This window comes from Nelusetta ayraudi, unplaced genomic scaffold (genome assembly GCF_046127955.1).
Source record: "Nelusetta ayraudi isolate G7.1 ecotype Tasmania unplaced genomic scaffold, CSIRO-AGI_Nayr_v1 ptg000072l, whole genome shotgun sequence".
Taxonomy (NCBI): Eukaryota; Metazoa; Chordata; class Actinopteri; order Tetraodontiformes; family Monacanthidae; genus Nelusetta; species Nelusetta ayraudi.
The window spans coordinates 910,001-927,079 of record NW_027466122.1 but is presented as its reverse complement, the minus strand read 5'-3'; the positions used below and the strand labels follow the sequence as shown (position 1 = coordinate 927,079).

General features: G+C 48.9%; 1 protein-coding gene across 3 annotated transcripts in view; it reads left to right on the top strand.

Annotated features, from left to right (window-relative positions):
• LOC142899445 (attractin-like protein 1) overlaps positions 1-17,079 on the top strand; it is a 132,658-nt gene that overhangs the window by 26,913 nt on the left and 88,666 nt on the right. For 2 of the 3 annotated variants that reach the window (XM_076043017.1, XM_076043015.1), the window contains exons 10-20: positions 820-974; positions 3,859-3,943; positions 4,668-4,882; positions 6,091-6,209; positions 6,643-6,759; positions 7,828-7,960; positions 10,305-10,492; positions 10,895-11,108; positions 11,369-11,560; positions 15,563-15,805; positions 15,932-16,069. In XM_076043017.1, the coding sequence (XP_075899132.1) occupies positions 820-974; positions 3,859-3,943; positions 4,668-4,882; positions 6,091-6,209; positions 6,643-6,759; positions 7,828-7,960; positions 10,305-10,492; positions 10,895-11,108; positions 11,369-11,560; positions 15,563-15,805; positions 15,932-16,069 (1,799 nt within the window). The remainder of the gene's footprint in view (positions 1-819; positions 975-3,858; positions 3,944-4,667; positions 4,883-6,090; positions 6,210-6,642; positions 6,760-7,827; positions 7,961-10,304; positions 10,493-10,894; positions 11,109-11,368; positions 11,561-15,562; positions 15,806-15,931; positions 16,070-17,079) is intronic. The other variant, XM_076043018.1, reaches the window with a different exon arrangement.

Sequence of the window (17,079 nt, the reverse complement as noted above, 5' to 3'; positions counted from 1 at the left end):
CAGATATTCCAAACACCTGCCACCTCGGAGTAAAGATCACGTCGTTCCCTGTCAGCGGAAAACATGCTGGCAGGTCGACCTGGGCAGTGAGTGTGAGGTGTGCGGAACAATTTTGTCATTTGCAAAGATAAGAAAAAAAAAAAAAAATCCAAATTTGATCGTAAGTCATAATCAGAAGATAGGAAAGAATTTCATGTATTAAAACATTGAATTTATAAGATTAAAAGTGACAAAACCTCATACGAGTTAAAAGAGTCGATTCAAATCACGGTTTTACTTAAATTTATGGCAAAAAGAACTGGAATATTTTTATTGTAATTATAACATGTGCAACAAAGTTGCTGCACTGACTTTAAACTGTGCAAGAAGTGAAAAAAAATCTGATACAGACATCCTGGAATTGGAGTCGCTGCAGTTGGTCACCGAGATGTGACCTTTGACCCCCAGCCTCCCACACACGCACTGCTAGACAGACCTCCTATGATCACCATGTGGAAGGTTTTTGTGTGTTTTAATGTGTGTATACGTGTGTGTGTGTGGGTCAGATCTCTCTCTCTCTCTCATGCACACATACTCTCACACACACACACACACACACACACACACACGCACCACACACTGATGCTATCAATAACATGGCTCCAGACATATACATGGCTGACAAATTAACGCTTTTTGTTAACGCTATTACGTTTCACCAGATTTTGGTCTCCTTTTCTGTGCGTGCGTGTGTGTGTGTTTGCGTGTGCGTGCGTGTGTGTGTGCGTGTGTGTGTGTGTGCGTGTGTGCGTGTGTGCGTGCGTGCGTGCGTGCGTGTAGGTGGATCCTTGCTGAGAGCGGCCTGGCGCGCTACCTCCACTCGGCGGTGCTGCTGAGCGGTACCGTGCTGGTGTTCGGCGGCAACACGCACAACGACACGTCCCTCAGCAACGGCGCCAAGTGCTTCTCCGCCGACTTCATGGCGTACGACGTCGGTGAGGACACGGCTACTGCCTATTGCAAGGGTGTCAAACTCTGGCCTTAACTCTTAACCTTTATTTTTTATTGTTTTTTTTTGTTTTTTTTGTTTGAAATAGTAAAAATCAGTTTTGGCTTTTGGCAATTTTGAAATTTTGGTCCCACTGTATGTCTGAGTTTGACACCTGTGGCTTACGGCTACGATCATAGACCCGCCTATTTTTTTACTCTGTCGTGTCAATTAGATAAAAATAACCTTAAACCAGACGTTAAACGGAGGGGTTATTAACTGGTTCATAGCAATTTATCCAGAAAATAGGATTTTTGGGAACTGGTTTGAGTCAAAACAACAAACCAAACAATAATAATAATAATAAAAGTTTTTTGCTGCTTTAATAATAAACCGCTTTCAACTTCAAAAACTTGGATGAAACACAGTGCCTCGCTCCGTCCTTGTAATCCGTCAATTTTGTGAGGATTCAGCCCTGATCCCAGCGTCTCCCTTTCCATGAATCTTTTCTCTCCGACTAATATTTAATCAGCGCAGGTACGAGCGAGCCGAGGCGCTCATGAGCTTGAGGAGGAGGAGTAGGAGGAGGAGGAGGAGGAGGAGGGGGGGGTCAGAGAGGAGCAGGGTCCACGAGGAAGAGGAGAAGGACGCTGGCGGTGCAGGGGAGGCGTAAAGAGCAAATGAAGGAGGGATTTAGGGAGAGCGGTCGCGGCGGAGCGGACGACACAAACCGCTGATAAACAATAAAGAAGAGGGAGGAAGTGGCGCGGAGTCTCCTCTCACGTCATTACCGCTCGTAAAAAAAAAGTGTGTGTGTGTGTGCGTGCGTCTCACCTCTGTGCAAACACACCCACGTCTTTATAAATACCATTACTTATTCATTCGCTCGGAGATGCCGGAGCCGCGTTATTGTCCAGCGGCCTCCTTCATGCGGCCAGGGGAGAAACAAGAGCAGGACATTTAAAGGGACACTTCACACAAGACTACCCGACTCACTTTTTATTTTTCCACAGTATACCTCTTATGATGACCTTTCCTCTCTGTGCATTTCCTCCCACCCCCCCCCGCCCCTCCTCTGCAACCACCTCCGTGCACTAATTTGTTTTTGTTTTGCCGTGCCGTGCTAACCTTGGAGGGCCGACACGCCATTATTACCTCCTCCGCCGCCTCGCATCACATTCGGCTCGACACGGGAGGCACTTCTCATTTGGATTTAGCTCTCCCTCTCTCCTCCGCCTCCAGCTCTCCTCCTCCCCTTACCTCGCCCCTCTACTCCCCCACCTCCCCGTCATACCCGCCCCCCCACTCCACCTCCACCATGCCACCCTCACACCTCTAATTAGATTTGGAGGCGAAATGAACTCTGATTAACTGATTAAAAAACGCAGTCCTCTCCAAGTTGACACAGACACACGCGCGCGCACACGCACACACGCACACACACACACACACACACACACACACACACACACACACACACACACACACACACACACACACACGCACAGACGGGACCCTGAAAAAGCTCAAGGCTTCTTGGAGTTTGTTGTGCAGCTGTGAAGAGCTGTGATATATCGGAGGAGTTGTCAGCTCCTCCCCCTCCTCCTCCTCCTCCTCCTCCTCCTCCTCTTCCACGTCCCCCTCGACCCCCTCCCCACCTCACCCGCCCACCCCCTCCCCCCTGGCCCACCTTCATCAAGCCCTCCATTAGCACAAATCAGATCAGACTGTCAATCACGGTGGCCCCGTGACACACCGTTTCTGTCCCACCACGCTTTATTAACACAGACTTTTCTCATATCCTGAGAGGAAATTAAAATCTGTGTTGATGTGCGTCTGAGAAAGTGTGTGTGTGTGTGTGTGTGTGTGTGCATGTGTCTGTTCGTGTGTCGGCCGGTCTCTCGGTCAGTCGGTCGTGATTAGAATCAGTCAAGCTTGCAGTTCTGGTTCGGTCTGTCAGATCAGATCAGAAGTCGCCAAACTTTGTTTTATTCTCTTCTAATATTTGGACTGAGATGCTGCTGTTGGAGGTCCGGAGTAGTTGGAGTCTTCGAACCTCCCCCCCCCCCTTGGTGCTTTTGACGATTTAATTCGGAGAATTCCTCTTGCTGGCGCCACATTATCCAAACCTTTGTTTGGTATATTGTTTAACATCATTGCAAGTTTGTTGGAGGATCTACTGCAGCTTGAAGAATCGCCGTCTGGCAAAGAGGGATTAAGACTCAACACGGTACATTCAGACGTCGGAATGTACGGCTTTAAATATACATTATCGCATGTTAATATGATTGACCTTTAACCCCTGCCGGCGGTGAACTCGGCGCTCCTGCCGCTGATTGGAGCGACCCTTTCTGGCTCCGAAACATGCGCCTCAAATTAGCGGGCCGGCTTAACGAGGTCGTTAGCAAGCTGGCCGCCCCCGAGTGCTCGTCTCTACCTGCTCCCAGTTTTTGTTCGGGGACTTCTCATCTCGCTAAATGGCACATTTACACCTGCGCGCACACAGCCATTTCCATGCTAATCTAGCGGTAGCACGTTGCGGCGCGAGAGAGCCGTTAAAGCCCGTCGGCGGAACACCGAGCCGATCGCTGCGGCAATAACGGGAGACAGCGAGGGCACAGCGGAGATGCTTTATGGTGATAGTCGCCGGTACGACGCCTGGTGTGGATGTCATCTCTCTAATGATCTCTTTCATCTTCTCTAGATTAACGTGTGACGCTATTTGTCGTCAGGGAGTTGATTTAGCTGCTGATCCAAAGACAAACAAAAGTGACAGACATAAAAATGATGAATTACCAAATTGCAAGTGTGTGTTTGTCCCCTTTTTTTGAACGTGCCTCGTTTGTTGGTGATGAGTGATGTTCACTAATGTGTTTTTTGTGTGTCTTCAGCATGCGATAAGTGGACCGTCCTCCCCAGACCGGGCCTCCACCGGGACCTCAACCGCTTCGGACACTCTGCTGTCGTCAGCAACAGGTGAGTCTCCAGTTGCGTTTCCATCACAGTTTTTCTTCTTCTTCTTCTTCTTCTTCTTCTTCTTCTCTGAGGCTCTGTGAAGATGTCAAGGAACTCGCCTCGGTTCCTGCCACCTCAGTTTTTTTTCAAATATTAATACAGATTCTGAATGTAAATTTGTGCCCCCAGCCTCCTTCTCACAGTACTGCACTTCTGGGGCTCAATCTGAACTTCTGGCATTTTATTTCTGCAGAGAAGTCACTTCCACTCCTGTGCTGCAGGTTCTCTGAGAGTCTGACTGATTTTTCTTCCAAGTCGTTCACTGACATTTGCAGAGGGAATTAAATCGAATGAGAACAATTTTAAAAATACATTTTTTAACCCTTTTTTTTTTTTTTTTACTTTAAATGTCACCACCTGCCCCATTCTTCCAGGAAATCTCTAAATTGATTGAAATGACGCCACATTTTAACCTGAGCTTGTGGGGAAACTTTTCCTGAAGACTCGGGATTAAAGGTGCGACCCTGTAAATCTGTTGAGCGCTGGCTTGAAATGTCAGCTTTTAACTTGAGAGGCCTGGGTGACCTCCAATCCAGGGGTCATCTTATCTCTTTTTTATCCTTTTTCGCCTGATCTCATGGATTTTTATTTTTTTTGTAGGATTTATTTTACAACCTTTTCTGTGCAGTTTGCCTCCATGTGTTTGTTTGTGCTTTCCCTCTGAGCACTGTTTGATCTCCCTCAGCTCCATGTACATCTTCGGAGGTTTCTCGGGCCTCCTTCTGAATGACGTGCTGGCCTACACTCTTCCGTCCTGCCTGGCGTTTTCCACCCCGACCCTGTGCGCCGCCGCCGGACCAGGACTCCGCTGCCATTGGCTGAACGGCGGCTGCCTCCCCTGGGAACCGAGCACACCTGAGCACACCACGTTCCGCCCTCCTTTCTGCCCTGCGAGGTCAGGTACGCAAATAAAAACCCGTTCTGCTTCACTCTGTTCTTCTGCCCGTCTAAATATTTTCACTGTCACACGCAAGCGAAGCCCCCGAGGGGCCAATTTTTTCATGAGAACGCTAATTATTCTGAAGGATCTGGCTCCCGAAGTTTGTTTGCGCAGTGTAATTATAGGAACAGGAGGTCACCGGAGCAACAATTACCTCATTTTGAAGTAATTAGGTTCAGCCGAAAATCTCCTCCTCTGTTTCATCGTCCTCATCTGTCGGCGCCAGATGTATTCCGCCGCAGGCGTCGCATCACACGCGATATTTAATGGCTGTACAGTCAAGTAGAGACAGAGAACATACAGTAATTACCCCAAAGCACCATAAGATGTTGAAGCCTATTAAAGATATCAAGACGTAAGACATACAGTGGATATCAAAGGTTTAATTCTCTCTTATAGTCTCCGCCGGTGGTGGTTTATTATGTGTGAACACAGATGATGCCTACTGTTGGAGTCACATGCACGCGTTTCAAGGCAGCCTCATCTGTTGAGTGTGCAGCTTCTGCATAGTTTCTTGGGAATTGTTGCGACAACTGTGCGCTTCCTGTTCACTCGGATTACATCAGTTCCTCACAAACTAAAGGCAGTTGATAGACTGTAAAACTATTAGGCCCAAAAATGTTTTAAATGGGAACTCAGGAGGACGTACGGGCAAAATCTTAGAAGGTCTGCAACACATCTGTTTCCTCTCTTGGATTTTAATAATGTGAAACAGGAGAAAAAGAACAACAAACACCACCTCATGCAAACTGCACTACATAATAAAAAAATATCCAGCACCGCTTCTCCTGCCCTCAGGGTGCCTCTCCCAGCCAGCCATCCTGGGGCTGAAGGCGAGAGCCGGCAAACAAGATTTCCTTTGGCTTTAATTTGGTGGTTGAGTTAGTTACTCAACATCTGTGTCTGTTTAAACTTTTTTTTCATGATGGGATTTTTGAGCATGTGCAGCTGCAGAGAGGATTAAAAGTGTCAGTCAGCACTTCAAGTAAATTTCATCATCAACATGCGATTCCTTGAATATGCTCTCACAACCTGTGCACCTGGTCTCCCCCTCCCCCCCCTCCTCCTCCTCCTCCTCCTCTTTCTCCTCCTCACCCTCATGCTTCACCACCCCTGCCTCCACCACCACCACCTCCACCTCCACCTCCACCTCCTCCTCACCGTCCAGACGCGTCAGACGAGCAGTGTTTCCGCTTCTCCGACTGTGCCAGCTGCACGGCCAACACGCGCGGCTGCCAGTGGTGCGAGGACAGGAAGTGCATCTCAGCGTCCAGCAACTGCACCGTGGTGAGTGTTTGAAAGTGGGCGGAGCCACCCGGGAGGTGAAGGAGAGAGGCGGCGGCGAAAGACAGCGCTATCGGCAGGGACTGGTGTTAATTTTGCGGCCTGTGTGTTAGAATGAAACAGTGCCACCACCTGCTTAAAATCAGATTCAACCTCTGTGGACCACGGACAAATTTTCAGAACTTTTCAAGACTTTCAAGACTTTACTACTGGCTAAAAAAGCGAAATAAGATATTTGGTTATTTTTTGGCTTTTACTTTCTTTTCTGCCTGTTTCTCATTTGTTTTCTCTCTGTCTGTTTCTCTGTTTTATTCCCTTCAAACCTGCTTTCTCTGTGTGTGTCTTTCTGCATGTTGCTTTTATCTGTGTGTGTGGCTGGGTTTTGTGTGTGTGTGTGTGTGTGTGTGCGTGCGTGTGTGCATGTGCGTGCGTGCAGCTGACTCTGGAGCTGGCCCGGCAGCATGGCGGCGCTCTGTCTCTGTCCCCTCCACCGTCCATGTTGTCTGAACATCAGCTCAGCTTGTGGAAACACGGAGCCAGAAGGCGGGGACATGTGTGTATCACGTGACACTCTGACATTTGCTGTTAGCCGTTAGCAGCTCAGGCGCTAGCAAGTCCGCAGGCAACCCTGGCCATGGGACACATACGTTTAACATGAATGTGCAGTGTTTTATTTTGCCGGTGAATTTGGACGCGACAGAGATTTTGGCTTCTGATACAAAGCAGCGTCACATCAACAACTTCCTCTTTGTTAAACACAAGACGCTGTGGGTGTAATTACGGCTAAACCACAGAGTCTCTGGGCATTAGTCACACTGATTCTTCTCCCGGTGACGCGATGCCGCGGCTGCTTCCCACCTCCAGATGACTGAACCATTAGTCTTCGGATTCTTTTTAATAAAGCAGAGCGGGGCGTCTGCCAGTTAGTCGCCATTACTCTGATTAAATCCCCTAAATAAGAGCCGTTTAACAAACGCTGACGCACTGAGACAAGTGCTTGGTGCATTTTGGGCCAAGCAATTGTGTTGGTTGCATGATTGAACAAAGGCCGTTGGTGGTTTTCATTTCATGGCAACACTTTCTGAAGTAAAAAAAAAAAAAAAAAAACACATTCAGAAATCCACATTGTTTTCTTTAGATAAATGGAGAAGAGTTGAGAGCATTTCCGGTTTTAAAAGGACAGATTACCGGTGGATGAAGCAGTTCAGTTCATGAAAAAGCAAAAAATATCTCTGTTTACGGAGAGGGAGAATCCAAAAACTGTAAAAAGAGGGAAAGTAGTAGTTAATCATGTCTATTAGTTGACTCCTCTGCTGAGAAGGATCAGCAGAACTATCAGGTTTCCTCTGGTGCTGTAGACAAGGCTACCAGGCTCACAACTTCAATAAAATCATAAAAGAGTCCATCTAATCATAATGTGTCCCTTCTTATTGATTCCACTTTTCATTCTGCATGTTCTGTTTGCCCGTTTGTCTGTCCCACATCGATCGCTGCACCGTTTATTGCGTTTGCTGCAACAAAAAAAAAAGAGAAACTAACAGACGGGCAGAAGTTTAACTGCACTAATATTGTTTCCTTTCTGCGTGTGTGTGCGTGTGTGTGTGTGTGTGTGTGTGTGTAGTCGGTAAGAGAGCCGTCAAGGTGCAAGCACAGGGACGAGCAGGAGTGTTTCCGTCTGGCCAACTGCAAGAGCTGCTCCCTCAACAGCAACTGCCAGTGGGAGGCGCAACAGCAGGAGTGTCAGCCGCTTCCTGGTGAGGATGTGCACTCTCTCTCCCTCTCTCCCTCTCTCCCTCTCTCTCTCTCTCTCACACACACACACACACACACACACACACACACACACACACACACACACACACACACACAAATTTGCTTTTAACACAAAAGTGTTAATACTGTACTTGAAGTAAACAGTGGTCAATGTCACAGTGGATGAGCGTTTATGATGATGCCTGCTCCTGTAATTAAAAATGTACAAAGACATCCTGTAGCTCTCTTCATGACACAGACGCAATCCTTATTTCAGGACATTTGTAAAACAGCATTTATACATCCACGAATGCACTTATGTTTTACAGTGTATCAGTTTAACCTACAGATAATTCTGTGACCTGTAGCTTTATCATGTGACTCCGCCCAGCGGCATCTTCTGTTAAGTCTGAGTGTCAGTCGTCATCTGGAGTTTGTTCCTGCTCTCCTTTTATTAGACTCTTGACTGTTCCTGCGAAACACACACACACACACACACACACACACACACACACACACCGTGTCTCTACTGTAGTACACTGTGAGCCTCTGAAATGAACAGGCTGCATGTCATTAGTGGCCCTTCACCGCACGCACGTACCCGAGGCGTGTGTGCAAAGAGGATGTCAGCCTGAACACAAACTGGGAAGTGGGCCAATTAGACCAGTGTTTACTGGATGTTCTTGTTATGGATCCTCGGCCGGCTAATAAACCCGACGTCCACAGAGTCGCTGCGGCTCCTCCGACTCGGCCGCCGCTCTGACTTCAGGACAAAGGAGAGGTTGGTGAAGGAGTCTGATCAGCGTTGTGCTGCGCGCTGCTAAAGGCTTGTTAGCCACAAGCAAAGACTGCCTTCCTTTTATGTGTTCATATAAAGGCTCTTCAGTCTCACGTCTTCTTCTTCTTCTTCTTCTTCTTCTTCTTCTTCTTCTTCTTCTTCTTCTTCTTCTTCTTCTTCTTCTTCAAAGTGGGCACCTTATTCACAACCAACAAAAAAACCCACAAAAGACAAAAACTCTTTTCTGACACAATACTGTCAGTTGAAACGAAACACATTCAACTGAAAACTAAGAACGCTACATTTTCAACCATTTTTCGTTTAATCTGGTCTTCATGACATCAACACTGCACGTCACATTGATGTTAGCACTTCTTATTCTTCCCAAATGTCCAAATCAGCCTTGACACGCTTCTTTTTTCACTTGGTGCTTCTTTAATGACTCAAACTTATGCAGTTGCCATCATTTGTTCTCCACTTCCACGAAGAAAGTGAAGCAATGGCTGTGTTGGGTTTTTTTTTTTGCACAGTTTGCAAACTTTTTGACCAGTGAGTCTGATTGCTGGTGCCTCCCCGTGCACTGGGCAGATTGGCAACAATAGAGCTGTGTGTGTGTGTGTGTGTGTGTGTGTGTGTGTGTGTGTGTGTCTTTGCGACGCTCCACCTGCTGATGTTCTACAGACGTCGGCTGCAGCAGTGTGGCCCGAGACGAGGAGAAACTCCCGCTGCCAGCGTGGCAGCTGTGCCCTTTTACTTCAGACACCGTGTTATGACTAATGACTCCAAATGGCCCGGCGTGTTTATCTCTCCTTCTACACAGACTGTAACGTAACCCCCCCCGTGTTTATTTTTGCACTCCTCCCATTTTGCCCTCATTCATCCGTCTTTCTTTCCTTCGCCTCAGTCAATTATCGCCTCGCCACGATTGCGCGGGAATGAAAATGAAAGGGGAGGCTTTATTTTCTTTTTAACGGCGGCGTGAAAAGGTGGGTGATGGAAGCCATTAGGGGCCTGTGAATGTAATCGCCGCTGGAGTCCAGAATAAATAGCGGCGCTCTGCTCAGAACTACGTCCGTCCCTTTTATCCGGGATAATTGGACGGCTCTTTACCAGGGCGGCCTCCTGCAAGTGGCCACTAAGTGATACTGATTGCAGCAATAAGTGCCCAAAATACGTTTTTATTACTCGCGCTTGCACGTCAGTGTTACACGGGCTGCATTAGCGGAGTCCTCTGTCACAGCAGACGCCCACTGTGTTGCTGTAAATATTTCGGCAAACGTTCATAAAGATGATTTTTTTTTTTCATATTAGACCTCAATCTTTCTGGCAGTGAGCCACGTGTTTAACCCTGATTTTAACCCCTGCGAAGGAGCTGCATCAGCACGACTCAACAGTGAGTCACTTTGAATTGTTTTCAGATGGGCGGCGTCAGGCGAGAACAATCAGCATCCTACGGGGAGACATAGGAGGAGTTACAGACAAGCGTTTGCTGTGACAGAAAACAGGAAGCCACTTGTAAACAATATCACCATGTGTGCGTGTGTGTGTTTGTGTGTGTGTGCGTGCAGGCCAGCTGTGCGGCGAGGGCTGGCACCACGTGGGCGACGCCTGCCTGCGGATCAACTCCAGCAGGGAGAGTTACGACAACGCTCAGCACTACTGCAAGAACCTGGGGGGCAACATCGCCTCCCTGCTCACTGACAAGCAGGTCAACTTCGTCCTGGAGGAGCTGCACAAGTACCAGCTGCAGGACAAGGTGGGCGGAGCCCAGGGAAGACACGGCAGCTGAGAGTGCTCGTAGTGCACCGCCGGGCGCTTTTCTATCGGGAGCTCATCTAAACTGAAAGAGCTGTAGATTTTTATGATTGTTGTTTATAGAATTCCAGCTGAATTATCCCAGATTTGTCCCACTTCTCTGAAATACCTTTCTGTTTATCTGTAATTGTAACTTTGCATATTAGCTCCTGGGACCATAAAGAGACAATTAAATCTCTCTTCATTGAATAAGACTTAAGATTCACAGAATCTGCGTCCGTATTTTACCTTCTAGGAGTTACCTTATAATACGGTGATATTTCTGCACACCTGTGTGTGCAGTTCAGAATGTGGGTTAGTTGTAAAGAGACAGGAAGCAATGCTGTGCGTCCCCCCCCTGCAGAGCCTGTCCCCCTGGGTGGGCTTGAGGAAGATCAACGTGTCCTACTGGGGCTGGGAGGACACGTCCCCCTTCACCAACAGCAGCCTGCGCTGGCTCCCCGGGGAGCCCAGCGACTCGGGCTTCTGCGCCTACCTGGAGCGGGCGCAAGTGGCCGGGCTCAAAGCCAACCCGTGCACGGCCACCACCGACGGCCTCATCTGTGAGAAACCTGCAGGTGAGGACGAAACGCAACAGTAGTGGCAGTGTTCTTTTTTTCCTTTTAAGTTTTTCCAATCTTCCCCAACATGTACCGTTTCTACAATTGCTGCCACCTTGTGCCAGAAGTAATAATGAACGCTAAGTCTAAAGGTAAAAAAAAAACAATAAAAAGCCAACACTAAATTCAACGGCTGCCACAAAATCAATGAGAGAAAAAAAAGAATAAAAGTTGTCAGACTGAAACGTTTATCCCCGCAAACCTTTTGTCGTCTCCAGGGAACGTGCAGAATCAGAGCGCCCGCCCCTGCAAGTCGCCGTGCTCGCAGCGCGGCACCTGCGCCAACTGCACCAGCCAGGCCATGGAGTGCATGTGGTGCAGCAGCACGCAGCGCTGCGTCGACTCCTCGGCCTACGTGGTCTCCTTCCCCTACGGACAGTGTCTGGAGTGGCAGACCCAGGACTGCACCGGTGAGACGCTGCTCTCCCACCACACCACACCAGTCCAGTCCAGTCCAGTCCAGTCCAGAACGGCTCACCACTCCTCTGTTTCTATGTTTTTACTTTCTCTTATCTCCTGCTGGGCTTTAAGCGACGACGGCGTCTTGTCGTCTCCGGCCGTGAGACTAAAAGTTGCAGGCGGATGCTCGCTGGAAGAGTCTGGGCAGTTTTTTTTTATTTTATTTGCACCTCTCTAAGCGATTGCCTCCTTTGTGAACTAAACGGAGGCGTACTTTGAAAGGATCAGTTTATCCTAAAGCGTCTTACTCCTCGCTGTGGCGCCGCCGCAAGCTGCCACCCCCCGGTAATAATCCGGAGTGCCGCTTCAGTCATCAGATTTCTAAGTTTGTAAGCCGCTTCAGCATCAGGTCGTGGGACTGTGTGAGCCTCTTCCTCCTCCTCCTCCTCCTCCCCCTACTCCTACTCCTCACCCTTATTCTCCTCTGTCCTTCTTCTGCTCATCATCGTCATCCCCCTCCTGTTCTCCCTCTTTCCTTCTCCTACTCCTACCTCTACTTACTCCTCCTCCTCCTCACCCTTATTCTCCTCCATATCCTCCTCCTCCACCTGCACTGCCTCCTCCCCCTCCTCCTCCTCCTTATCATCCTCTCCCCTGGTGACTTTTCCAAGGCGCCTGCCACACTTTGCTCCCACCTATCGAGAGCCACATCCCTGAAGGCGCCACCTGGTAGCGAGCTGTAAATTAGTCTGTGAGTGAGACTCGTCTTTCTCAGTCGCTCGGGTCCATGTGTTAATCATGAATGTTTTCAGCTCTCGTCAAAGGCGCCTCCACCATTGGATTCATGCTGCGTAAATGCAAAGCATCGTTCACTTTTGACAGTTTGTAACAGTTTCAGAGAAGAAAAGAAGAAAAATCTTCACGCTCCAGCTCTGGATGCTGCTCGTGTCAGTTTCCCCTCAGCGTTGTGAGAGTTCAGTGATGATGGAATCCGAGCAGGCTGTTTTTTTTTTTCTTCTTCTACCGCCACAATCTCCTCTGTGCGAACATCCAGCGAATCTTAGCAGCTCAGAAGTTGCACTTGCAGGATGTTTTTTTTTAACGCTCCACCGTGATGCTTCACTTTTGGCCAAAAATCCATTTCAATCTTTCCGACGATTGAAATCCAATAACATTCAACCACAGAGGCCAAAGAAACGATTCAACGTAAATGTTTTCAGTGTCTTCCGTAACAGTAACAAACACACAAAAAGCTTCTGCCGAGCAGAGAAAAATGTTCATTTCATTTTGTCGCTCTTTGAGCGTCTGTGTGCGATTTCTCTCTCGCATGGCACATTTCTGCCGTTTTTGTTTTTTTTGTAGTTCGACACGCTACCAGCCAGACGAGGGAGAAACGTGGCTTATTGGCTCTCACACTTGATGTATTATGTATCGGCGGGCCCCCGGAGATCCGCGCGCTGCCGTCTGACTGTCAGGAGCCGCGAGGAGCAAATGGATTGCACGAGATGAAGCCAGACGATAACGTGGCACCCAGGGACGGCGGATGTCAAACCCTGTTGTGATGAACAGAACGTTGCGCTGAGACGAGGGCGCCCAGAGAATCTCTGATCAAATTTTTCTCCAGAAGCAGCAAACAGTGCGATCGGCCCGCCGCCGTCCCGGTGTTTGTCTTCTCTTGCTCTCGACCTTAAACCTTGTAGGGTCTTGATGAAGACTAATATTTGAAGCTCATGGGGTGATTCATGTTGGGAAAGTTCCAGGAGGAAGCAGAGGAGAAGAATACAGACTTTTCCTCTGCCGATCTTTTGCTTTAATGTGGTTTGGGAAACATTGTACATGAATGTTTCTTGTTGACAGAAACATTGGAACTAGAGAAGTTTTTTCTCCTATTCTTTTCAATGACTGATGATTTGTGGCTGCACTTCATCCTCTCTCGTATTCTGGAAAAATGTCCATAGAATCAAAAACAACCACAAAAATGTGGAATTATTCCATTATGTCTGTAGTTCATTATTTCTTCCAATATTGCATGTTGTCGGCTTTAAAAGAGACAAAGAAATAAACCCAAGCACTTCACTCCCCCCTCATCTAAATGGAGTAAAACAGGGCTTTTCCCCTGAGAAGAGCGGCTCCAGAAGTTGGTCCACCGCCCGCGGAGGCTTCACGGGAAATGTAAGCACATTAAGCAGGAAGGCCAGAGGTCCTGAAGACGGTGAGCAGAGCCTTAAGACGAAGCTCCATTAAGCCCGGTGAGGCTGAGACGCAAGTCAAAGGTTCTCCAGCGCCTGTTCTTGTTAAGGAAGCTTCAGACTTTTAATGTCGGCAAGCCAAAAAGTGCCCTGTCTTTGCTTAAGTAAAAAGTGAGGACTCACTATTTATATTCTGGCCAAAGTGAAGGCCGTTAAACTTCAAGTACAATTCTGAAAATACAGCCCAGCGGTGGTTGAGTGTGTCACCTTCGCTGTTAATGTCACTACGCCGATGAATAATCCCTCTGGACGGACCTTTCACCTGTTCCAAGTACCGACACGTCATTACTTGCCGTCTTTGAGACTTGCTGGTCATTGGGAAGAGAAAGAATATGAGAAAAGTTGCACAACTGTGGAGGGAGAGGATCGTCCCTCAAAGCTCAGGTCATTGTTGTGCATTGTGTTGTGTGTGTGTCAGCATGAGAAACATCCAGCCTTTCCAAAGACAACACAACAGAGAGTTAATTCAAATTAGAAGCCGAGCAACGCGCTCAGTTGTGAAGAGAGGATTCGGGATGGGACGCAGCAACTGTCCACAAGTCACAAACGCTTCTACCTTCTGCTAATCTGCAAGGTGAAAAACATTCCCAGCAAGTTGTGTGTGCATGAGTGAGTGTGTGGTAGCAATGAGGGAGGATAACTTCATCCGTCCAAATGACGAGGTTCAGCCGCAGCAAAGTAAAGATTTACAAAGAGCCTCCAACAATTTGCCGGTCTTGGAAAAATATTTTCACAGATCAACAGGCCTGGTGTATTTATCGGATATTAAAGGCTCCTCTTGGCTGTGTAAATATGTACTTTTTTTTTTCCCGGCAAAGGGAAACCCTACTGTGTGGTGGATTAGGGCCACTGTGTTGAGCCGCCGCCTCCTTTGAAATGTTTCGCCTGGCGGGATCCGCCGGCGCCGGGTTGGAAGAGACGCAGAGGGTGAGAGGAATCACGGGGAGGCGGGAGCGACAAAACTGGAAGAAGACGGGAGGGACGGAAAAAAGAAAGAAAAAAGAGTCAAAGCTTCCGTTTGTGTCTGCTTGGAGTGTGTTGAGAGTAATCCTGAAAGAAATCAAATTAGACTGAAAATGAGGGAAGGCAGCGCAGAGCGAGCGAGAGGATGGATGCGGCTTAGTGCGAGCGAAAGGGGAGAGGGAGGAAAGATGCAACGGAGAGGGGGATGGAGACGTGGCAGAGAGGAGATAAAGAGTGACTCTCGCAAAAAGAGGAGAGAGCACAAGTTTGTAATTATAAAGACGGAGAGAGACAGAACAAATGAATCAGCAGTGCCGCGGCTGAATAATGCAGCAGTGGAGCAAACACACACACACACACACACACACACACACACACACACACACACACACACACACACACACAGACGGCGGTGCTAGCTCGCAGCAGACAGAGAGCCGAGCCCGTACAGGAAGATCTGTGGCTTATGGAAATGCACTCATAAAGAGAAACAACTTGTGTTTGGAAATGTTTATTTCACTCTGAGGTGAGTGAGCGGGCCGACGCCTCAGATAGACTCTCCCAGCTCTCGGCTGCACCTCTGCCTCTGAAGCTGGAAGCGCTCGCTCATTGCCCGGGGGTCACGTGACCAGTTATGTTTGGACGGAGGAGGACACAGAATATTTTTTTTTTAATCTTAATTTATACTCAATAACAACATTATTATTATTGTCATTATATAGTGGAAAAAAGTGTAAACTTATCAGTTCAGATATGCAAAGACAATATTCTAACTCTAACCCCCCCCCCACCTCCCCACAGCCCAGAACTGCTCCGGCCTCAGGACGTGTGCCGACTGTCTGGAGAGGGCCGAGTGCGGCTGGTGCGGCGACCCCACCAACACCGGCAAGGGCGTCTGCACAGAGGGCTCCTACCGGGGGCCCCTGAGGCCCGCCGGCTCCAGGGCTGGAACCCGGGAGCGGCTCCGGGACCGGGACATGCTCCTGGACCAGAGCCTCTGCTCGTCAGACAGAGGCTACAACTGGGCCTTCATCCAGTGTCCAGGTGAGGACCGCCGCCCACCAACAGACCACTTCCATTGACTGACACGGCGACCAGCGTTTAGATAAGAGAGGCGTTCAACTGTGTGTGTGTGTGTGTGTGTGTGTGTGTGTGTGTGTGTTTGTGCAGCTTGCCAGTGTAACGGCCACAGCAGGTGTGTGAACGGCAGCGTGTGTGAGAACTGTGGGAACCTGACGGCCGGGACGCACTGCCAGAACTGCATGGCTGGTTACTATGGCGACCCCGTCAACGGAGGGAAGTGCAACGGTGAGTCTATCTATCGCTCTCTCTCTCTCTCTTACTCTCTATCTACAGTATCTATTTATCTCTCTCTTTCTCTATCTATCTAGATCTTTATCTGGATTATCAAAATCAATCCTAGGAAAATCAATCCTTCTTCGTCTTCACCTTCCTCTTCTTTCTCCAATTGTCTTTCATACATCACAATCTCCACGCATTCGAAACCATACATTTGCGCCTCTCCCAGCCGATCAGCGAGCTGTAATGGGCAGTGTTCGCCTGAGGGGGGCAGTGTTTCAAAGCTGTGAACTTTTTTTGCTCTCTGTTGGGGGAAGGGAGACGGAGGTGGGGGTGGGGTCGGGAGCAAGGAAGGGAAACTTACCTGAGACACTTGAGCTCCCACTTCCTGTCAGCGGGAGAGGGATGCCGCCGCCGCCGCCGCCGCCGCTGTCGGAGGCCAAGGCAGCCGAGACGCTGGAACACGTGTTTTATGTTCCTGCGGCAGCGTTTTCCTCGGCATCAGCAGCTTCTGCCTTCATGATTCGTCTTATTAGGGCTTAAATGACAAATTGATCCGCAGACGAGTGCGAGTGTTTGCGGGCCGACGGTGCGACGCTACCAGGGCCTTGGTCGGTGGGGCGGGAGGGGGTGTCAATGCGTAATGAATGAAGGAGTTGGGAGGAGGGGTGAGCAGGAGTGAGGCGCTGCAGCGTCAGTCTGGCCGTGACAGATGTGCGTTTTGTCGGTGGCGGCGTCGCATTAAATGGCTCTTAATCATTTTCTTATTTCCTGCCTTGACTGCCGTCCCGTCCCCTGGCGGCGGCGGCGGCGGCGGCGGCGGCCAGATAAATGCGGCCCCGCCTCCCCGATATTTGCCCTGTCACTCTGTCCACCTCTGCCTGCCTCTGCGACTGTTTCATTCTGTTGTTTTCTTCAGACATCTTTCCCTGTTTTTACAGCTCTTGTCACGTTTAATTTATCTCTTCCATCTGTTTCCTTTAATCCCTCCAGTTTCCTTTCCCTTTCTTTTTCCCACA